Source organism: Excalfactoria chinensis, chromosome 28 (genome assembly GCF_039878825.1).
Source record: "Excalfactoria chinensis isolate bCotChi1 chromosome 28, bCotChi1.hap2, whole genome shotgun sequence".
Lineage (NCBI taxonomy): Eukaryota > Metazoa > Chordata > Aves > Galliformes > Phasianidae > Excalfactoria > Excalfactoria chinensis.
In genome coordinates this window covers 151,325-174,147 of record NC_092852.1, presented here as the reverse complement: position 1 = coordinate 174,147, position 22,823 = coordinate 151,325, and the positions used below count along the sequence as shown (strand labels likewise).

General features: G+C 59.1%; 2 protein-coding genes across 10 annotated transcripts in view; both read left to right on the top strand.

The window, feature by feature from the left end:
* AMHR2 (anti-Mullerian hormone receptor type 2) overlaps positions 1-5,682 on the top strand; it is a 6,801-nt gene extending 1,119 nt beyond the window's left edge. The window contains 13 exon segments of the mRNA XM_072357890.1: positions 181-290; positions 292-337; positions 2,458-2,538; positions 2,541-2,609; positions 2,695-2,789; positions 2,791-2,829; positions 3,190-3,216; positions 3,218-3,330; positions 3,480-3,558; positions 3,882-3,921; positions 4,047-4,394; positions 4,505-4,750; positions 4,972-5,682. Of these exon segments, the coding sequence (XP_072213991.1) occupies positions 181-290; positions 292-337; positions 2,458-2,538; positions 2,541-2,609; positions 2,695-2,789; positions 2,791-2,829; positions 3,190-3,216; positions 3,218-3,330; positions 3,480-3,558; positions 3,882-3,921; positions 4,047-4,394; positions 4,505-4,554 (1,097 nt within the window). The 3' untranslated portion in view covers positions 4,555-4,750; positions 4,972-5,682.
* A 1,234-nt stretch (positions 5,683-6,916) lies between these two features.
* PCBP2 (poly(rC) binding protein 2) lies at positions 6,917-22,023 on the top strand. Of its 9 annotated transcripts, XM_072357936.1 has the most exons (15): positions 6,953-7,093; positions 9,089-9,224; positions 9,555-9,578; positions 9,677-9,709; positions 10,140-10,256; positions 11,576-11,707; positions 12,234-12,362; positions 12,840-12,914; positions 14,558-14,644; positions 14,820-14,885; positions 15,628-15,669; positions 16,593-16,665; positions 18,050-18,102; positions 19,002-19,171; positions 21,427-22,023. In XM_072357936.1, the coding sequence occupies exons 2-15, from the start codon at positions 9,156-9,158 to the stop codon at positions 21,461-21,463; spliced, it is 1,107 nt and encodes a 368-aa protein (XP_072214037.1). In that variant the 5' UTR covers positions 6,953-7,093; positions 9,089-9,155; the 3' UTR covers positions 21,464-22,023. The 9 variants fall into 9 exon arrangements, with proteins under 9 accessions (XP_072214035.1, XP_072214032.1, XP_072214028.1 ...); XM_072357931.1 differs by lacking the exon at positions 14,820-14,885 and having other exon boundaries at positions 6,918-7,093; XM_072357927.1 differs by lacking the exons at positions 14,820-14,885; positions 21,427-22,023 and adding an exon at positions 20,097-20,958 and having other exon boundaries at positions 6,918-7,093.
* The last annotated feature ends 800 nt before the right edge of the window (positions 22,024-22,823 follow it).

Sequence of the window (22,823 nt, the reverse complement as noted above, 5' to 3'; positions counted from 1 at the left end):
TCCCCCATTTAACCACCCCCCCATTTAACCACCCCCCCCATTTAACTCCCCCCCCCCATTTTAACCCCCCCCCCCCCTTTAACTCCCCCCCATTTAACCACCCCCCTTTTAACCACCCCCCGACCCTCCCCCCAATCATGACCCCACACCCGGTGACACCCCCCCTCCCCTCCCCATTAGGGCTGTATAAACCCAGCGTGGTGCATCGCGACCTCAGCAGTCAGAACGTGTTGGTGCGCCAGGACGGGACCTGCGCCATCGGGGACTTCGGGCTGGCCATGGCGCTGCCGCCCCCGAGCGCACGGCGGCACCGGGCAGAGAGCGGCGCACATCCGAACGGGTGACAGGGAGGGGGGGAGGATGGAGCTGGGGGGTGTAGGGCTGCGGTGTGGGAATGGGCCGGGTGTGAGCAACCCTGGTGTGAGCAACCCTGGTGTGAGCAACCCCTGGTGTGAGCAACCCTGTGTGAGCAACCTGGTGTGAGCAACCCTGGTGTGAGCAAACCCTGGTGTGAGCAACCCTGGTGTGAGCGTGGCTTTAGTGTAAGCATGGCCCTATTGCAAGCATGGCCCTGCTGCAAGCATAGCTTTGATGCAAGCATGGCCCTGGTGTGAGCGCAGTCCTGGTGCAAGCATGGCCCCATTGCAAGGATGGCCCTGCTGTAAGCATAGCTTTGGTGCAGGCAATGGCCCTATTGTGAGCATGGCCCTGGTGTGAGTATGGCACTGATGCAAGAATGGCCCTATTGCAAGCATAGCTTTGATGCAAGCATGGCCATGGTGCAAGCATGGCCCTGATTTAAGCATAGCTTTGATGCAGGCAGGGCCCTGGTGTTAAGCATAGTCCTAGTGCAAGCATGGCCCCATTGCAAGGATGGCCCTGTGTGAGTATGGCACTGATGTAAGCATAGCCCTATTGCAAGCATAGCTTTGATGCAAGCATGGCCCTGGTGTGAGCATAGCCCTGGTGCAAGCATGGCCCCATTGCAAGCATGGCCCTGGTGCAAGCATGGCCATGCTGTAAGCATAGCTTTGATACAAGCATGGCCCTGGTGTGAGTATGGCACTGATGCAAGCATGGCCCTATTGTAAGCATGGCCCTGCTGCAAGCATAGCTTTGATGCAAGCATGGCCCTGGTGTGAGCATAGTCCTGATGCAAGCATGGTCCTATTGCAAGGATGGCCCTGGTGTGAGTATGGCACTGCTGTAAGCATGGCCCTATTGCAAGCATAGCTTTGATGCAAGCATGGCCATGGTGTAAGCATAGTCCTAGTGCAAGCATGGCCTTATTGCAAGCATGGCCCTGCTGCAAGCATAGCTTTGAATGCAGGCATGGCCCTGGTGTGAGTATGGCACTGATGTAAGCATAGTCCTGGTGCAAGCATGGCCCTGCTGTAAGCATAGCTTTGGTGCAGGCAAGGCCCTATTGCAAGCATGGCCCTGGTGTAAGCATAGCTTTGGTGCAAGCATGGCCCTATTGCAAGCATAGCTTTGATGCAAGCATGGCCATAGTGCAAGCATAGTCCTAGTGCAAGCATGGCCCTATTTGCAAGTATGGCCCTGGTGTGAGTATGGCACTGCTGTAAGCATGGCGCTATTGCAAGCATAGCTTTGATGCAAGCATGGCCATGGTGTAAGCATAGTCCTAGTGCAAGCATGGCCTTATTGCAAGCATGGCCCTGCAGCAAGCATAGCTTTGATGCAAGTATGGCCCTATTGTGAGCATGGCCCAGGTGTGAGTATGGTGCTGATGTGAGCATAGTCCTGGTGCAAGCATGGCCCTATTGCAAGCATAGCTTTGATGCAAGCATGGCTCTGGTGTGAGCATAGTCCTAGTGCAAGCATGGTCCTATTGCAAGGATGGCCCTGGTGCAATCATGGTCCTGCTGCAAGCGTAGCTTTGATGCAAGCATGGCCCTGGTGTGAGCATGGCTTTGGTGCAAGTATGACCATGGTGTGAGCATGGTCCTGATGTGAGCATAGTCCTGGTGTAAACATGGCCCTATTGCAAGCATGGCCCTGCTGCAAGCATAGCTTAATGCAAGCATGGCCCTATTGCAAGTATGGCCCTGGTGTAAGCATAGTCCTGGTGCAAGCATGGCCCTATTGCAAGCATAGCTTTGATGTAAGCATAGTCCTAGTGCAAGCATGGCCCTATTGCAAGTATGGCCCTGGTGCAAGCATGGCCTTTATTTTTTGTAATGCAATTAAGCATAGCTTTGATGCAAGCATGGCTCGTGGTTTGAGCATGGCTTTGGTGCAAGCATGGCTTGAGCATGGCTTTGGTGCAAGCATGGCCCTATTGCAAGCATGTCTGTATTGCAAGCATGGCTTTGGTGTGAGCATGGCCCTGATGTAAGCATAGTCCTGGTGTGAGCATAGCCCTGGTGCAGCATGGCCGTGGTGCGAGCATGGATGTGCTAGCAGCCCGGCCGTGCAGTGAGCTGGCTGTGTTGCAGGCTGGCACCCAGCGCTATTTGGCCCCCGAGATCCTGGATGAGAGCCTGGACCTTCGCTGGTGGGGCCGCGCGCTGCTGCAGGCGACGTGTACGCGCTGGCGCTGCTGCTGTGGGAGATCCTGACCCGCTGCCAGACCCTCAGCCCTGGTGAGTCCCCAAAGCCCCATCAGCCACGTCTGGGTCCCATGCATCCCACCCAGTCCAATGAACCCCCCCTTTCCTCCCCACAAGGTGTTCCCGGTGCCCGAGTTCCGCCTGGCTTATGAGGCTGAGTTGGGGGGCAGCCCCACAGCGGCGCAGCTCCGGCGTTTGGCGGTGGAGGAGAGAAGGGCGGCCATTGATCCCCACAACGTGGCACCGCACGGCACAGGTGGGAACCCCGACCAAAGGGGGGGGGGGTGCCATAGGGGTGATCATTGGGGGGCTCAGGGGGTCCCATAGGAGTGGCTGTTATACAGGGGGTGCCTATGTGGGTCTGGAGGTATCTGGGGTAGCCTAATAGTGGGGGGGGGGTTTGGGAACTGGGGGCTGTGGGATGTGTGTGGGTGTGCTGAGAGGTTTGGGGGGTCCCATAGGGATGCCCGGAGTGACCCTATATGTGGGGATGGGGTCCCAATCCCAGAAGGCGACTCCCCACCGGGGGTCCCACATGGGGAACCTTAAGGCTGGGGGTCCCCAGTTCCCCATCACTGACCGCTGGTGGGTTGGGGGGGGGGGGTTTAACCCGCAGCCATCGGGGGCTCTGCAGGAGCTGCTGGGAGGATTGCTGGGACCCCGACCCCGAGGCCCGGCTGTCGGCCGAGCGCGCCCTGCAGCGCCTGCAGCGCCTGGCGGCCCCCCCCCGAGCCCCCCCCGCGGAGCTGACCCGGAGGTGAGACCCGAGGTGGGGAAACTGAGGCACGGGACGGGACGGGACGGGACGGGACGGGGGGCGAAGCGGACATGAAGGCCACGCCCCCAATGGGAGGAGCCAATAGATACAGACACGCCCCCTTCAACAGGCCACGCCCCCTTCGACAGGCCACGCCCCTTCAACAGGCCACGCCCCCTTCCCCTCTTCCTGCAGGGCGGGGCCGCGCTCGGAGCGGAGGCGGCGGAGGTGGGAGCGGACCCCAAACCCCCCCCACATCCCCAACCCCCCCCCCCCCCGCCGTGTACCCCAGCACCCCCCCCCATTGCTTCTGCACCCCTAAGTCTCCCTGCACCCCTGCGTACCCCAATCGCTCCCCGCATACACCCCTAAGCCCCCCCCGACCCCTCTGACCCCCCCATATCTCCCACCACTCGGAACCCCAGATATCTCTGATCCCCCCCCCCCAATTCTGGCAGCGTGGGGGCACGTCCCCACACAGGAGGGGGTCGTGGGGGTCACAGCTCACCCCGTGTCCCCCCATCTAACCCCCCCCCCTTCCCCATATCCAGATCCCGGAGCAGTTTCCACCATGTGGGACCCCCAATGCAGGTAAGGGGGGGCGGGGGGGCTGCAAGATTCACCTCCAGCTCCTGCCCCCCCCCCCCCCCCCCCCCCCAGAGGCTTTATGGGAGGTGGGGGTCCCCCATAACTTTCTCCTTTCTCCCCCTACACAGGGCAGCCGCCCCCCCCCAACCCCGTGTACCCCCCACAGCCACCCCCCCCCAACCCCTCCCTACCCCCCCCACCCCACGGTCCCCTCCTTACCCCCCTGGGCAGCCCTGTGCCCCCCCACAGCTCCCCCAAGCACCCCCATAGCCCCCCCATACCCACCCAGCGCCCCTTCGTACCCCCCCGGCGCAATCCTGCCCCCATCCGGCCCTCCTCTGTGCCCGACGGGACCCCGGGGTGCCCCCCCTGCATCCCCCCTATGCTGGGGTGCCCCCCTGATTCCCCCCGGGCTGGACAAGAAGGCAGCAAAGAAGATGAAGAAGAGGATGAAGAAGGCTCAAAAGAGGCACAAGGTGATGGTGGGGGGGGGGGACATGACAGGGTTTGGGAGGTGGGGGGGGGGGGGGGGACGCATTTTGGGGTCACCCCCCCCCAGTGCTCACAGTGTCCTGTTGCCCTGCAGCGCTCTTTGTCCTCCTCCTCTTCCTCCTCCTCCTCCAGCAGCGACTCTGACTGATGGCATCGCCACCCGTGTCTTGGGCCACCCGTGTCCTCATGTGGACCCCCCCCCCAAGTGCTGTGATCACCAGCCCGTGACCACCTGGAGCCCATGAGCAGCTGGGACCATCCGTGGCCACCCCATGTCCATATAGACCACGCTATGTCCATGTAGACCACCCTATATCCATGTAGACCACCCTATATCCAAGTAGACCACCCCATGTCCATGTAGACCACCCCATGTCTATGCAGACCACCCCATATCCACGTAGACCACCCTATATCCATGTAGACCATCCCATATCCATGTAGACCACCCCATGTCCATTTAGACCACCCCATGTCCACGTAGACCACCCTATATCCATGTAGAGCATCCCATGTCCATGTAGACCACCCCATATCCACGTAGACCACCCTATATCCAAGTAGACCATCCCATATCCATGTAGACCACCCTATATCCATGTAGACCACCCATGTCCATGTAGACCACCCCATGTCCATGTAGACCACCCCATGTCCACGTAGACCACCCCATGTCCATGTAGACCACCCTATATCCATGTAGACCACCCCATGTCCATGTAGACCACCCTATATCCATGTAGACCACCCCATGTCCATGTAGACCACCCTATACCATGTAGACCACCCCATGTCCCATGTAGACCACCCTATATCCATGTAGACCACCCCATGTCCACGTAGACCACCCTATGTCCATGTAGACCACCCCATGTCCATGTAGACCACCCCATGTCCACGTAGACCACCCTATGTCCATGTAGACCACCCCATGTCCATGTAGACCACCCCATGTCCATGTAGACCACCCCATGTCCACGTAGACCACCCTATGTCCATGTAGACCACCCCATATCCATGTAGACCACCCATGTCCATGTAGACCCCCCTGTATCCATGTAGACCACCCTATATCCACGTAGACCACCCTATATCCATGTAGACCACCCCATGTCCATGTAGACCACCCCCATGTCCACGTAGACCACCCCATGTCCACATAGACCCACCCCATGTCCATGTAGACCACCCTATATCCGTGTAGACCACCCATGTCCATGTAGACCACCCCATGTCCATGTAGACCACCCCATATCCATGTAGACCACCCCATATCCATGTAGACCACCCTATATCCACGTAGATCACCCCATGTCCCACGTAGACCACCCATGTCCGTATAGACCACCCTATATCCATGTAGACCACCCCATGTCCATGTAGACCACCCCATGTCTATGTAGACCACCCTATATCCATGTAGACCAGCCTATATCCAAGTAGACCACCCCATGTCTATGTAGACCATCCCATATCCATTGTAGACCACCCCATGTCCACGTAGACCACCCTATATCCATGTAGACCATCCCATATCCCATGTAGACCACCCTATATCCATGTAGACCACCCTATATCCATGTAGACCACCCTATATCCATGTAGACCACCCATGTGCATGTAGACCACGCTATGTCCACGTAGACCTCCCCATGTCCATGTAGACCATCCCATGTCCATGTAGACCACCCCATGTCCATGTAGACCACCCCATGTCCATTTAGACCGCCCCATGTCCATGTAGACCACCCTATATCCATGTAGACCATCCCATGTCCATGTAGACCACCCTATGTCCATGTAGACCACCCCATGTCTATCTGGGACCTCCTGGGCCCCATCCATGACCCTCACGACACCTGAGACCACCTGGAACCCCCCATGACGACCCGTGATGATCACGACCACCAGGAGCTGCCTGGACCACCCTGACCACCCATATCCACGTGGGACCTCCTGTGACCACCCCAAATCCACCCTGTCCAGCTGGGAACATCATGGCCGCCCACATCCATTCCCCATCATGTCCCCCCCCCCCACGTTCCTTCACCCCACGGGGCCGTGGGTGGGAGGGGGGCGTTTTGGGGGGTGTCAGCATATTATGGGGTGTCGCTGTGTGCTCTGTGCTGTCACAGCTGCCGGGGTTAATGCTGCTGCTTCCCAATAAAGCCCTGCGATCCCTCAAAGCCGTCTCGGAGCCTCCTTTGATTCGAATGGGGCAGACAACATGGGGAGGGGGCAGCGCTAATCGCCCCCTTGTCCCTCCATTGCCCACTCTCAGTCCTCCAGGCCGCAGGGGGCGCTGCGCGGAGGAGGCGGCGCTCTGCCCGTCCTCTCTGTGCCTGGACTTGAGGCCGGAGGGAGGAACGAATTGAAGGGGGGAGGGGGGGGGGTGGAAGGGGCGGAGCGCTGCCTCTCTGTCCCCGCCCCGCCTCGCCTCGCTGGTGCGCGCCGTCCGTTTCCGGGTCGGGGCGGTTGTAAATCGGCCGCTCCCGCCGCCCCCGCCCAGACCCGTCGCGGCCGCCGCAGCAGGAGCAGCCGCCGCCTCCTCCCGTGGCCGCCATCCCGCCCGCCCCGCCGCACTCCCTCCTCTCCCCCCCCACCTCCCTCCCCTCCTCCCCGCCCTCCCTCCTCCCGCTCCGCCCGGAGCGCCCTTCTCCCGCCGTTACCGGCGCCGCTCCAGGTAGGCCCGACCTCCACCCCCCCCCCCCTTCCCCTTCTTTCTCTTTCCCCGCTCCCCATCCGCCATCCGCCTCCTTCTTCCACCCCAACCGCGAAGCCGCGGCCTTGCGTAGCTCCGCCGTCCCGCCCTGCGCCTCCAACCGCGGGCCGCGCCCTCACTCCAGCCCGAGGCCTAACTGCGGCTACTGCGGCCTACTGCGGCCTGCGCGCCGCGCCGCCTCTAGAGAGGAGGGATGGGGGGGGGGGGGAGGGGGGTGCCGCCGCCCCTCCCCCCCCTCACCGCCGGGACCGGAGCTGGGGGGGGATGGGGGGGATGGAAGGGGGGGGGGGGGGGGTGGGCGGTGCCGCGTGACGCACGTTGCGCTGCCCCCCCCCCCCCCCCTTAACCACGGGGGGGTCTGTGGGGGGGGGCGGTGGTTATTTGTTAGATTTCATCGGTATTTTTTTCTTTCTTTAATTATTTTTTTTTTAATATTTACGTATTTTTTTTTTATTTTTAAACAGCTTTGACTTTTATTTTTTAATTTTTTTTTAAGCGATTCCCGATTTTAATTTTTTTTTTAATTTTTTTTTAATTTTTCCTTTTTTTTATTTTTTTCCCTTTTTTTTTCCCCTCCCGAGTTTTTTTCTCTTTCTCCCCCATTTAGGGCCCGGTTGGAGCCGGGGCCCCTCTCGGGGGTGGGGGTCGGTCCCGTTTTGCTCCGGTTCCGGCCCATTTTAATCCCCCCCCTCCCTATTTCTCCTCCTCGTTTCCCTCTTTGCCCCCCCCCCCCTCGTGTTTAGTCTCGTTTTGTTGCTCCTGGGCCATTTCCGAGCTGGATCCCCCCCCCCCCTCCCAGCCTCGTTTTTCTCCCCCATTCCGTGCTCACTTCCTCCCCCAAAACTACCTTCACTTTGGAGCCCCCCCCCCCAATTCCTCTTTAAGCCGATCCTCCCCCCACGTGCCCCGAGCGCGGCCTGGAGCTGAGGAACTTCGGGAACTTTCCCCACTCTCCGTTCAGCCCCATTTACCGGCCCCATTTCCCGGCCCTATTTCCATTTATCGGCCCCGTTTCCATTTCCCGGCCCACAACCTCGACCCCCCGGCGGTTCCTCACCGCCTTTTGTCCCCGGGGCTCCTCGTTGGACCGGGGCAGAACCGCTGCGAATGATGAATGCGAAACAAAACGGGGCGGCATCGTGCTGAGCTGGACGAGTTGGCCGCCAGGAGCCCCCAAATGCTGCATTGAAAGCTCCGTGCTCCCCAGCCCACTTTAAACCCCTGCTTTATCTCACCCACAATCGAGTTTTTGGGAGCCTTTGCTGCTCTCTATGGCAGCTCCCCCTTCCAAAAGCGTTTGCTCAGAGCTTGGCCCTGTGAGATGAATCCCCGGCTCAGCCCTTTGGTTAAACTTTGATGAGGTTCCGAGCTGATCGGGGCTGAAATTGAGTTTATTTAATTGAGTTTATTTAGTTAAGCCGTTTTTTGTGCTGTTTGTTCTTTATTGAAGGGAGGTGAGAGTCGAGCAGCCAGAGTTAAGCAGCCGTTCTGCTCTTCTGCTCTATGGCTGATCAGGGTGTTTTGCAACCCCTGGGGCCGCAGGTTGTTTGAAACCTGATCGTGGGCTCATGTGGCCTTATCTGCTTGGAGTAAATCAACTTGGAAGCTGCTCTGAAAGCCCTTCAGTGCGGGCAGAGCTGGGAGAAAGCTTTTCTTGTTTCTTAATCTCCCTCAAAGTGGGGGAAATGCAAAGGAAATGGGGCTGCAATACACGTGGCTGCACGGGGAGGCTCCTCCTTGGGTTATGGGGGGGAGGGCTTTGAGTTGAGTCCTGGAGCCTCTGATATGGGGGGATCATTGAGCCTGGCTGTGCTGCCCATCCACTCTGAGGGGCCTCGTGGGGCTCCCAGCCCTGTGGTTGCCCTATGGGGGAGAACGACCCCATATCTGCTTAGGGACTCTATGGGGACTCGGATCTGTGCCCCAGGCCTCAAAGCCCGACCCTTTCCTTCCCAGCTCTCACTACCCAGCGACCAAAGATCTGACTGCTGACAAAGCCTGACCTGACCCAACGCAGCTCAAGATGGACACCGGTGTCATTGAAGGTGGATTAAATGTCACGCTCACCATCCGGCTACTCATGCATGGAAAGGTACGTGTGTCCCCCCCCCTCAATCCAGCCCAGCAGCCCCTTGTAGCAGTGCTCCCCTCATCCCCCCCCACCGCCATTAGCCAGTGGTGTGAGGAATGTGCTCCTTGGCACCAGGCCGGGGCAGCTCGTGACGCTTTAAAAGCACAGCACATCAATAAAGATAACAGCCGAGGGGGGTGATGTAAAAGAGGGGGGGGGTTGTGGGTGCAGCCTCAACGTGGTTTTGGGGCTTCCAGGAGTTTGTTTTGCCCCCAAAAGCTGCATTTTGTGCTGTTGGTACCTGGGGGTTCTTTAAGCGCTTCCTAATTGTTGCTTTTGTTCCCCTCCCAGGAGGTCGGCAGCATCATTGGGAAGGTAAGCGAGCAGCAAAGCCCCCTCCTGTGCTCCTCCTCACTGCCCCCCCCCCAGTATAGCCACGCTGACACCTCTCCCTTCTCTTGTTTCTTATACAGAAAGGGGAATCCGTGAAGAAGATGCGAGAGGAGGTGAGCACTGAATGGAGGGGGGGGCAGCCTTAAGGCTGGGGATAGAGAGGGGGGTTGGGGGGTGAGTTATGGCTTTGGGTTGGGGTTGAGGGGTGAGCTTTATGGTTGGGGGGGGGGGTTGAGCCTTATGGCTTTGGGTTGAGGGGGGGAGGGGGGCGAGCGTTATGGCTTTGGGTTGGGGGGGGTTGAGCCTTATGGCTTTGGGTTGGGGTTGTGGGGGCTGCAGCCCTGCCGGCCTTGAAAGGAATTTTCTGGCTGCGCAGCACCGGCAGCAGATGGAGCCGGCGGGCACAAGGCATGCTGGGAGATGTAGTCAGGGCTGGGGCAGGAAGCCAGCACGGCTAAGATGGCTGCCGGGCGCTGAGCCGAGGGAGGAGGGCGGCCTCGTGGCTCTGCGGGCCCTGACGTTCCTGCTGCTTCCTTCCTGCAGAGCGGAGCTCGCATTAACATCTCGGAAGGGAACTGCCCCGAGCGGATCATCACCCTCGCTGGCCCCACCAACGCCATCTTCAAAGCTTTTGCGATGATCATTGACAAACTGGAAGAGGTGGGTGTGTGCTGGGAGCCTGCCCTGCGTGCTGCAGGGATGCTGCTCAACCTTTTGCTTTTTATTTATTTTTTTCTTATTTTTTTGTTTAATTTTTCTGCACAAATTTTCCTTGTGGAGCTGCTGTGCAGGACTAGGAGCTGCCCCACAGCTCCTGGGGGGGGCACGTGATCCTCCCTGTGGGTGAGGAGTGCTCTCTGATCAGGGGCTGAGCTTTGCCCTCCCTTGGGCAGAGTCCAGGCTTTAAGGACTCCCCAGTGCTCAGCCACCTTTAGTGCCTCCTTGCTGAGTGTTGGCCCTGTGGGGGTTGCCTGGGGCTGTGGGGACTCCATGTGACCCCCCTAAAAACGGCATCAAACAGAGCAGGGCTTGGAATCCCCGCTTCCCTTCTTCTCCTGGACTGTCCTGATGTTCCCTGCCTGCGTGTCTCCATGTGCAGTGGGGGCTCAGCCCCATACCTGGCCCTGCTTAGAAAGGGCCTGGGGGTCCTGCAGCACTGAAGGACAAGCTGCATCCCTGCCCTGCTCCTGGATTGCTGGTTGTCAGTAGGATGCTGATCTAAATCCCAGCTATGGGAGTCAGGCCCTGCTCAGGACTGTGGTGTGAGGAGCTTTGGGCTTTTCAAAGGGTGAGCTCCTTGCCTGCTCAAGGGGCAGAGCTCCTCGGTCCTCCTACCTCTTGTGGGGGATCAGAACTCCTGGTGCCTCATCCCTTTGGATTCAGGATCTTTTCCCTGTCAGCACATCAGACCCCAAGACTCCAGTGCCCATAGGAATGCCCAGAAGGCTGTGAGTCCCAAACTGCCGCTGTCCTGGAAGCTGATAACCTGCTGGTTGTCGCTGCTGCTGCTGTGAGCCAGGGGCTCAGCAAAAGCTTTTATTTTAGTAGGTCAGCTGAGCCCAGCCGTGTGCCTCCCCTCCCCCTGCCCAGATATGGCTGCTGGAATCAGCGCCCGCCTTGTTTTCACTCAGCTTTCATCCCCATTATGGCTAAGAGCTGAACTGGGAGCTGCATGCAAGGAAGGCCGAGCCCCCAGCCCCACATCTCTTCAACACGGCTGGTTCCCATTCAGTGGTGGCTTGACCCAGTGCCTCTGCATTGGGCCGGTGGGGATTAAAACCCAATTTAACCAACACGACAAGCTACAGAGTTTGGCTGCTTTCACCTTCCCAAAAAGGTGGCTCTATTGATTCCTGCGTGTTAACAAAGCCCTGAAAAACGGGATGGGTTCCAACATCACTTTGGTACAACCAGCCCCATCCTTCTGATGAGGGTCCTGCACCAAACCGGCCTCTCTGAGCAACTTCTCTTCCTCGCAGGACATCAGCAGCTCCATGACCAACAGCACGGCTGCCAGCCGGCCCCCGGTCACCCTCCGGCTTGTGGTTCCTGCCAGCCAGTGTGGCTCCCTGATTGGGAAAGGAGGCTGCAAGATCAAGGAGATACGAGAGGTGGGTGCTGCTGTGGAAGGGGCAGAAACTTGTGTGTGCCCCCGCAGGAGTGGAACTGCATAGTGTAGAGACGGCATCACTCGGCCCTTTTAAAAAGCTCCTTGTATTTTTAGTGCTTGTGAAACTGAGACTGGGTCAGAGCCTCCCCTTCCCGGCACCGTCCCCTGCAGTGGGATGCTTGGGTTCCTGCTCCTCTCAATTCCTCTCCCTAGGCTTTTTCCCAGCTGGCGGGGGAGGGAATGCATGCCAGCAGCCTGCCAACCAGTGAGAAAGGCATGTCATGCTGCTTAGTGCTGGGTGTCACTGACCCTTGGCCACCAGGGATTAACCCTGTCCAGTTCTGCTCGCGGCAGAGCCTCGTTCCTCCTGACCGAATTATTTCCAGCTCTAGGATTAAGAGGCATTATTTGGAGGGAGAAGGGGGGCGCTTTTGGCTATGTATAACTCGGCCACGAGGTTGCTGGATGCAGTGAGCTCACTGTCCTCCCCGACTCTCACTGTTTATTTTTATCCTTCAACTTTGCAGAGCACGGGGGCACAGGTCCAGGTGGCAGGAGACATGCTGCCCAACTCGACCGAACGAGCCATCACCATTGCTGGGATCCCACAGTCCATCATTGAGTGCGTCAAACAGATCTGCGTTGTCATGCTTGAGGTAGGGCCCCCCCCCAGCCCTGCACTGGGCCCTGTCCCCGGGGACGCATGTGAGACACAGGGGATCCCTCTGCCCTTTCTTGGCTGTGGTTCCCCTCACCAATAGGAGCCCCTGAGGACGGAGGAGCAGCTCCTGGGGGATAAAGGGATAGTTGGGGATTACAGGTGAGGCTTGGAGCTGCTTAAAGCTGGGGTTGAGCCAGTCCTATGAGCTCCTGCCAGCTGATGGTGTTGTTTGCTGCCCTGCTGAGCAGTGACGCCGAGCAGCAGCATTCCCCTGTCCCAGCGCAGTGCTACAACCCCCCCCATGCTTAGTACATGGAGTGGAGAATAAATAGGCTTGTTTGCAGCCTTCAAGGCTCAGCCGGGCTCTGTGCCCTCCTGAGTGCAGACTCGCACTGGAAGCGAGGCATTGGGTGCTGGGAGGGGGCGGCTGGCAGCGCTCGGTGTCTGATGTCCCTTCTCTGCTGTCACCCAGTCTCCCCCGAAGGGCGTCACCATCCCGTACCGACCCAAACCATCCAGCTCTCCCGTCATCTTTGCAGGCGGTCAGGTAAGGCCTCTCCTCAGCTCTTGGGGTGTGGGGAGGGGAGGGGGCTGTGTGTGTCTGTGTGGCGTGGGGGGGGTGGAGGGGATATACGAGCTGCCACACCGCCAGCGCACATCAGCTGCTCTGCGTGCCCGTCACCCACACCGCTTCCTCTGGCACGGGGCAGCTCTGCTTGGCCTCGGCCTCCCAGAGCCTGCTCTGAGCCTCACTGAGCTGGCTGCAGGAGGGCAGAGATGGGCAGGGAGCTGGGAGGGTTCATTTGGGGAGGGGGGTGTTGTTGTCAGAATGCTCCTGGAGCAACTGGGGGGGGGGAAAATCCCGACGTGGTGGTCGAGGATTTGAATTGGGATGGGACTCCAGCTGCCAAAGCCAGTTGTCCCCCTCACTATGGGACCGGCTCTGAGGACTCGGTGCGACCTGTGTGGGTGACTGGCCCAGAGATTGGGGGGTTCTCTGCTCTCTGGGGCTGGCTCTTAGTGTGCAGAGGCTCAGCCTGTGCCTTGGGCAGGGTTGGAGTGTAGAAAAGCTTCGTCTTGGCGAGGGGAGGGTGTCAGATAGAAGTAGCCTTAAGGGATCGGTGATGCAGCCCCTTTTGTGCTGACCTGATCCTGGGGAGTCTCTTGCTCCCTCCTGCCCTGCCTCGGGGATGTGCTGGCAGCGGGCAGCTGCCTCAGGCCGCCCCATTGCTGTAGCCACGGAGCCAGGCGCTGCCATTACAGGCGACAGGGCTCCCTTGGGCTCCTGTCTGCTGTAAAGCCCCGAGTCCCCCCCAGCTTTTTGGGGCTGTGCTGGTCCCCGCTGGGTGAGAGAGGAGGTTGGGGTGTGAGGGTCACCACTGCCCACCCCTCAGTTCCCAGGGCTGCCATATTACAACATGGAGCAACACAGGGCAACTCGCAGATGCATCTGCTGCCTCCGTGCTGCCAGAGAGGCCCCCCCAGGGTGGGTGCAGGCTGATGAGGGGGCCCGGAGCCCCCCCCCCCCCCCCCCCCCACTATCAGCCTTGGGGTCCTGCTGTAAGGCAGAGCCACGGCCACACAGACCGGATCGGATGCTGCAGCTGGGGTGGAGAGCTGCTGGCAGCCTCCCCTGGAGCCGGGCCTCCGAGTGCCACGCTTGTCAGGGGACGGAGCTGCTGCCGTCCCCTCCCCACCCTCGCCTCAGCACCCCCCACCCCTCGCCCTCCCTGCCTCTTCCTTCCCCCCCCTTGACCCTGGTCAGCCCCCGCTCTCCGACAGCTTCTCCTGCCACTCTGCACCTGGGGGGAAACGCCGGGCGAAGCCTCCCGTGCCCTTTGCCAGCGGAGGGTCGTACCGTGCAGCCCCCCCCCCATGGTGCTGGAGCCGGCCGCCATCCCCTTTAGAGCAGTGAGGAGCAGTGAGGAGCAGGCTCCCGACAGCCACGCATCTCTTCCTTCCCTTTCCCTTTTTCTCCCCTCCTTGTCTTCCATCCCTCTCCCCCAGCCCAGCCCGCTGCAGCCGTCCGGGCCCGTTCCTGGTGGTGTTGTGCTCTGTCTCGCAGCTCAGAGTCGTGCGTAGAGCAGGGTTAGGCCTCGGAAGCAGAGCTGATGGCGATGTGACTTTGGTGTTAGCGGAAGGTTTCGGATTGACAGCCCTGGAGACTGAAGTCCTCTAATTTATCCACAGGACAGGTACAGCAGCGGCAGTGCGAGCTACCCCCACACCGCCCCATCCATGTGCCTCAACTCTGACTTGGAGGGACCACCTCAGGAGGTGAGAGGGGAGTTCAGTCTCCACGGCCCGTTCAATCCTTGGCCTCTCTGAGACTGCCAACAAGGGTGGCATTCCCTGTCCCCGTCCCCCAAAACCCGTCACGGTGGCTTTTGTGCTGTGGACTCCTGTCCACTTGGGAACTGGACTCTGAGCCCACCAACCTCTCCTCACGCAGGCCACCCGGCAGCCACTGCATGGCAACGAACTTGGGCCAATTCCAGCCTGGGCTGCAGTTCTTCCGGTGACCTGGAAGTGAGGCTGTGTACCCCCCTCTCCCCTGCCTCTCCTGTCCCCCCCCTGCCCGGCCCCCCACCTTAGCCAGCCAGGCCCCAGCCAGTGACTCGCCCTTTCTGGGTAGCTTCAGGAGGAATCTGAAGTCTGTGGCTGTCCCTTAACCTCGAGACGAGGACTCGGCAGGTCAGGCGCTCAGCCTCGTTACCCCCCCGAATGCCTCTCTTTGCCTTGTCTAGCATCGGTTAGCCAGCTCCAGCAGTGACCTCTAGTTTGCCCAGCGACGTTTCCTAGGCGTGCGGAGTGACGAGAGGACTCGGAGCGGGACTTTTTGGGGGGCTGCTGGGCCGGGGAAGGAGGGGCCGGGAGCTAGCAGGGCTGGTGGGCGCTGGAGACCCTCCCCTGTCGGCGAGGCGGGGGGCGCAGGGCTATAGAAGCATTGTCGGACTCCACCACACCATACATCTTCATCAAGATCCCAGCCGTTCTGTTTGTCTGCCACCTTTTTTTGGGGGGGACGGCGCCATACTGTCCACTCCCTCCCTGTAACTGCCACCTAAGGCCAATTCGAGTACCTTCCCGTCTAGAGACTGCTTGTTACAGCATTATCCGTCCCCTGCCTCTCCCTGCCCCACTTCCCTTGCCCCGGAGAACTCTCCGCCTTGGCTCTCTGACTTCCTGGCTAGTTGAAATGTCTGTCCCTGGGTGGCTGTCCGATGGTTGTTAATAGGACTGTTTTCCTCCTTTTGTAGGCCTATACCATTCAAGGACAGTATGCCATTCCACAGCCAGATGTAAGTTTTTGTTTTACACTTCTTGTCTTGAAATCCACCCTTCTTCCCCCTTGCAAAATTTGCTCCGTGCTTTCTGGACTCGAGCCGTCGGCTCGGGCTCAAACTCGATCTGATCCAAACTCCCCCCCAAAAAACTTCGCCCTCCTGCAGCCAGCTTCACCCGGGCTCAGATCTCTCCTTTTCCTCCTCCCCTTTTCTCTCTGACGATCCCCTCCTCCCCCTGCTTCCCCTCCCACCTCCCCCCCCCCGGCTGGCATTTCACTCCATCTTTCCCTTCCCTCTTGAATTCGGCACACATCACGGTGGCTCTCCTGGGGCAGGGGACAGCCGAGCCTCGCAGGTGGCAGTGGAGGGGGGGATCTGGCCTGGCCCAGGCTGCAGCCAGCCTGTAGGGGCCAATGGGGACAGGAGAGCAGAGCAGTCCAGGTGGTGGCCACCCCCTTGGTCCAGCCCCTTTCCCCCCTCACCGTGGGCATTGTCCCTGCTTGCTGGGATGCCGCCCTCCTCCGGCAGCCATGCTCATCCCGTAGGCTCGTTGCAGGCTTGGCGGGGCCGATCTCTTCTAATGGCGCCCTTAGAGCAGTGAGGGGGGGGACACTTGAGGAGGAAGCTGTGCTCTGAGCTGCTGCAGGGGCTGCGCTCCAGGCTCCATCCTGACCTCCATCACATCCCTGTCCCCCACGCTGCTCCCTGCATGGTGTGGTGTGAGCCCCCTGCGAGCTCATCTCTCCTGCTCCTCTTTGCTCCTTGCTTCTCCTTGGGGGGTGGGTGCAGCCCCCCAGCCCACTCCTGGCCGAGGGTGGGGGGAGGCCTTTGGTGCCGCTCACTGTGTTGCTGTGCCCGCCGTGTTGTCCTGTTGGCTTTGGGAAATAGCTCACATCAGCTTTTTTTCTTTCTTTCTTTTTTCTTTCTCTTCCCTCTAGCTGACCAAGCTGCACCAGTTGGCAATGCAACAGTCACACTTTCCAATGTCTCATGGCAACACTGGATTCAGTGGTATGGAAACTCTTTCTTCTTTTTTTTTGTTTTTCTTTTTGAGTTCTGTTTTTCCCTTTGTACGCTAACGTGGGCCCAAGGCCAACCTGGAGCCGGGCTCCCTTCTAAGCGGGGCCTTTTGCACGGGGTCTCAAAAGCAAACAAACCCAAAACCCCACAGCGTGAATGATGAAGTCTGGCCAGGTAACATCTCTTGTCACGCTGCATCTAGGGACAGCTGTGGTCTCTGCTCCCTCCCCCCTTCCCTGCAGAGGGCAGATCATTGAGCAGGCAGGGCCTCCGTGCTGCTTCCCTCCCTCCCACCCCATCCTTTATGGCTCTTGCAATGCTCTGGGGACCCTCCCGGCCTGCAGCACCTGCTCTCCTCCCTCCAGCTGCTCCAGCCCTGAGTGGGTGATTGTTGAGTTGCACCACATTTGGCTGGTAGCGTTTGCTGAGGTGGCTGCATTTCCATTTGGGACTCTAAACGTGAGGCGGCCAAACTCAATTGTCGCTTGTGTCTTAACAGGCATTGAATCCAGCTCTCCAGAGTTAAAGGCTATTGGGGTAATGATTAAAACACCAAATCTGTAGGTTATTGTGTATTAATACTGGCCGGGGTCTCCCTATTAAATGCTGCCCGCCTTGTTGCACGGGTAGGAGGGGCTGGGGGGGTCCAGGGGGAGCTGCAGGAGGTCCTGGATGGCTCCCAGGAGCTGTCAGTGTCAATCTGGATTCTGGAGAGCAGAACTTTAGTCCAAGAGCTCAGCTGTGTGATGCTGTTAGAAAGCCTTGAGCACATGTGAGCCTCCCACACCTCACCCATAGGCAGCCCCCCACCCCACTCCCCCCCTTTCCTGCCCCCACAAACCCTTTGCCCTGGTGGCATCCAGCAGCACAACCCCTGCCTGGTGCTGCAGGGGTCACTGCTGCGTCTGTGCTGAGCTGCTGCTCCCCTGCCAGGACCCTGCAGGGAGGTCTGAGCTCCCAGAGTGGGGCAGGGGGGCAAAGTGCAGAGTAAGAGCAGCCTGGTGGGGCCCGGCCTGGCTGATACAGCACTGCCCTGCTGGGGGTGAGGGAGCAAAGCACTCGGAGGCTGCTGGTGTGGATGATGGCCCCATGGAGATGGGGTGCTGCTCCGGGACTGCCCCACTGCAAGGGAGAGCTTGTGATGGCAATGGGGGGAGAAATAGGGGCTGGGGGGGGGGGCAGCAGGTGAGTGGGGAGGAGGAGAGGGGAGCGGGGTCTCAATAACTTCACCGCTTGCTCTGCCCTTCCCCTCCTGTCTGAGCTGTCTCCGAGGTGGTTGTGAGACCAGCAGTGAGTGCTGGCTGCCTGCTGTGCCTGCACCCCCCCCCACAGCCCCCCCTGACCCTCTCCTGCTTTGTCTCGTGTCTTTAAACAGGTTTGGATGCTTCTGCTCAAACCACCTCTCATGAACTCACCATTCCAAATGATGTGAGTATCTGCACCCTGCCCCACGAGGGTGTGTGTGTGGGGGGGGGGGTCAGCAGAATCCGTGCCCCTATGAGATGGGGTTTGGGGCTGCCCTTCCCAGCCTGTATGGCAGTGCTGCGAGTGATGGCTGCGCAGCAGACTGCTCTGTTCATCCCTCCAATTCCAGCCAGATTGAAGGCAGAAATCTCCATATATTTTTGTTATTCTGCCATTTTACATTGAATCACAGAATGGCTTTGGTTGGAAGGGGCCTTAGGGGTCACTCAGCTCCAACCCTGTGCCCTGGGCTGCTCTCACCCCTCAGCAGTGCAGGGACCCCCCCTCCAGCAGTGCAGGGACCCCCCCTCCAGCAGTGCAGGGACCCCCCCTCCAGCAGTGCAGGGACCCCCCCTCCAGCAGTGCAGGGACCCCCCCTCCAGCAGTGCAGGGACCCCCCCTCCAGCAGTGCAGGGACCCCCCCTCCAGCAGTGCAGGGACCCCCCCCTCCAGCAGTGCAGGGACCCCCCCTCCAGCAGTGCAGGGACCCCCCTCAGCAGTGCAGGGACCCCCCTCAGCAGTGCAGGGACCCCCCTCAGCAGTGCAGGGACCCCCCTCAGTAGTGCAGGGACCCCTTTGTGGCCCTGAGCTCCTCCTGGGAAGGGGCAGCTCTTTAATGCAGAGCTCCCTCCCTACATCTCACCTCCCTCTCCCCAGTTTGAAGCCATTCCCCCCCATCCCTGTCTGCCTATTTAAGTGTCTCTCCTAAAGTAGTGCTGGAAGGGGTTTGGAGCCCTCCTGAGAGCCATCAGCCCCACCTTTGGGTGATGCCCCCTGTGGGTGATGGAGGGGGACGTGCTGCCCTGCCTGCTGTTAATGAGGCTGTTAATGAAGCTGCTAACGAAGCCGTTTTCTCTCTGCAGTTGATTGGCTGCATCATTGGGCGTCAGGGCGCCAAGATCAATGAGATCCGCCAGATGTCCGGGGCGCAGATCAAAATTGCCAATCCAGTGGAAGGATCTACTGACAGGCAGGTTACCATAACTGGATCTGCAGCAAGCATTAGCTTGGCCCAGTATCTAATTAATGTCAGGTGAGTCTCCGTCACCAGGTAGCGCGGGGGGAGGGCTGGGACCACCCTTGTGCCCCCCCCAAGCGTGAGCGGAAGGGGCTTCCCTCCCCACCCCCATCCCTGTGCCCTTCCTTGCTTATACCTGCTCCCTGCTGCGGTCGCCTCCTGCTCTCCATGGAGCTGTAGGACGAGGGAAGGCTGCAGTGGGTCCGTGGCTGTGGGGTCCCCGGAGCTGCATTGGGATCTCAGCTGTTTGACTTGTGCGCTTTGGATCCGTTGCTTTCTGTGCTGGGGGGGGGATCCAGGTGGGATCCCCAGCACCTCCAGTGGGATGTGGGGATCCTGGGGATCCCGATGGATGCAGGCAGAGTCTGCCTGAGCAGAGCTGTGAGCGTTAGGGACTGCTGTGCTCCCCATGGGGGCTGCAGTGATGTGGGGTGAGGGACTGGGCCCTCATGGCTGCGCTGAGGCCTCCAGGTGTGTGGATGTGTCTGTGGTGAGTGGAGTTAGGGCTGGAGTTAGGGCTGGAGTATAGGGCTGGAGTTAGGGCTGGAGTTAGGGCTGGAGTTAGGGCTGGAGTTAGGGCTGGAGTTAGGGCTGGAGTTAGGGCTGGAGTTAGGGCTGGAGTTAGGGCTGGAGTTAGGGCTGGAGTTAGGGCTGGAGTTAGGGCTGGAGTTAGGGCTGGAGTTAGGGCTGGAGTTAGGGCTGGAGTTAGGGCTGGAGTTAGGGCTGGAGTTTAGGCTTCATTGGGAGCCTCAGCTGTGGCTGCTGGAGCCGAGTGGTGGCTGTGGGGCTGCAGGGCTGTCCCTATGGAGGAGCAGTCCCACTTTTGCTCAGCTCCCCCCCTTTCCCCGAGCCCGGCGGGTTTGCCTGTTTGTCCTGTGCTTCCTCTCTGCTCTTCCCACCCACCCACCCGTTTTTTTGTTCCTTTTCTCCTCTGTTACAGTTTAGAAAGCGCTAAACCCTCCCAGGCAGCCTCCGTCACGATCCCTGACCACCTCAGCATCAACCTCTCTCAACCCTCCACCCCTTCTTCTTCTTCCTCCTCCACCACCACCCCCTCGCTCGCCACAGCGGGGGCTTCCGACGCGCCCACCAGCCTCCCCAACCCTCTTCCGACCGCCCCTTGTGTCTCCAGTCTGCTTGGCATGAAACCTGTCCCTCTCCTGGCTCTAAATGTTGTGTCTGCTGCTAAGGCTGCCTCCAGCCCGGCCGTGCCGTGCGTTACTAACAAACTCAAAGCGGAAAAGCAGAGGTTCTCTCCTTACTGAGCCATAGGGCAGCTCAGATCCCATTCTCCCCCTTCTGGGTTCCCCCTCATTGTGATATTTCTTAGACCCCCCCCATCCCTTCTTAGACCCCCCCCCATCCCTTCTTAGACCCCCCCCCATCCCTTCTTAGACCCCCCCCCATCCCTTCTTAGACCCCCCCCCATCCCTTCATAGACCCCCCCCCATCCCTTCTTAGACCCTCCCCTCTTTCCTTTTCTGGCCAGGGGCTGCCTGTTGGTTCCCCCCCCCCATATCCTGGAGCCCAGCTCCGTCCTCCCTCCATCCATCCCACCAGAGCTTTGGAGCCCCTCATTTGTTGCTTTTCTGGGCTTTATTTTCCCCCCTTCCTCTTCCTTTTTTTAGTAGCTCGGTTGCAGTTGTTGGGGTCGGGGGGGCCATAAGGGGGTTCGGTTGGGGTGGGGGATCGTGATTGAATAAATGAGTCTGGATTTCATTGCATTCCCGGTTCCGTTGCCCGCGGGGTCGCGGCCTCGCTGTCTCTTTCATGTCTGTACCTGTAATAAAGTTGCCACGGTGAGAACGTGCTCTGCAGCTCTGTGCTGGGGGGGGGCTGAGCCCTATATGTGGGCAGGGGGCCTTAGAGGGGTTCCCTTTGGTGGGGGGGGGGCTCACAGCCACCCCCCCCTTGTTTGAGGGAGGAGAGGAGAGACTTTGAGGTGCAGCTTTGGGGCTGAGCTTTGGGGGCGCTGTGCTGAATCCTCCCGCTGCTCCCTTATGGGGTCCCCCATTCCCTGCTGCCCTGGATCCCAAGATGGGGAGAGGGGTATTGGAATTGGGGGGGGGTATTGGTGATGGGGGGGGTATTGGTGATGGGGGGTGGGGATGGGGGGTCTTCGTTGTGCTACTGGGAGCTGCAGATGGAGCTTTGCTGCAGGGGGGGACCAATGGACTCAGCCCTGCATCCCCCCCATCACTGCAGCCCTCCAGCTGGTGGAACCCCCCCTTGTCCCCCTCCCCACCTCTGACTCCTGTTCTTCCTTGCAGGCTCTCCTCCGAGACCGGAGGCATGGGAAGCAGCTAGGAGGGCCCCGGCGCGGCCTGCGGACCCCTCGGCCTCCACCATCCATCCGTGTATCCCCTTTAGAGCAGCAGAGCCAGCCCCAGGTTTTAAATCTAGTTTGTAAATGTCTCGGTTTCCTCCCGTTGGTGCCGCTCAGCGGATCCTTTATTTTTTTTTTGTTTCCACGTTGAATTTCAGCGACGTTTTGTTGCTCATTATTATTTTTTTTGGGGTTTGTTTTTATTTTTTTTGGGTTGGTTTCTTTATCATTTTCGACCCCCCCCCCCCCTTAATTCTCTGTTATCAGTTTCCATTACAGCCTTTTAGTTCCGCTCCGCTGCCGAGCGCCCATTTAGTTGGATTCAAGCTTCGTTCTCCATTCTCTCACCCCCCCCCCCCATTTCCAAACCTTAAACCCCCCCTTTAATTCCCCCCCCCCCAATTTCTTTTGGCTCATGGCGTTTCTGTTTCGTCCCCGTTGTTGTTCTATTAAGAGTTTGGATGAGCGACACATTTCAGTTTCAGTTCTGTTGTACAAAAAAACAAAACGGCAGGAGAAAAAAAAAAAACAATTTTTCAGGAAAAAAAAAAGAGAAAAAAAAAAAAAAAAGAAAAAAAAAAAAGAGGGAAAAATAAAAATTAAAAAATTAAAAAAAAAATAAAATAATAATAATTAAAAAAAAAAAAAAAACACAAAAAAAAAACCAACAAAAAAAAAAAAGGGGTTGGGAGCTTCTTACCAACTGAAACTGCAGCGCCTCCCCCTGTTCTAACTCAGATACCCCCCCCCCTTTAAACGCCCCCCCCCCCCTTTAAGCACCCCCCCTTTAAACACCCCCCCTCTCCTTCCATTATAGGGCAGGGCTCCCTCTGTGCCCCCCCCCTTTGCTGAGGGGGGGGTTGATGGTCAATCCAGCCCCATATGTTGCACCTGATGCTACTCTGCCCCCCCCCAAAGTGCTCCCAGTTGCACCAGTAAGGAGCTGGGGCTGTTATCTGCCCCCACCCCCCCTTTGGATACCCCCCCTCTCCTTCCATTATAGGGCAGGGCTCCCTCTGTGCCCCCCCCTTTGCTGAGGGGGGGGGGGGGGTTGATGGTCAATCCAGCCCCATATGTTGCACCCTGTACTACTCTCCCCCCCCCCCCAAAGTGCTCCCAGTTGCACCAGTAAGGAGCTGAGGCTGTTATCTGCCCCCCCCCCCCTTTAAGCACCCCCCCTTTGACACCCCCCTTTAAGCACCCCCCCTTTAAACAACCCCCCCTCTCCTTCCATTATAGGGCAGGGGTCCCTCTGTGCCCCCCCCTTTGCTGAGGAGGGGTTGATGGTCAATCCAGCCCCACGTGTTGCACCCTGTACTACTCCCCCCCCCCCCAAGTGCT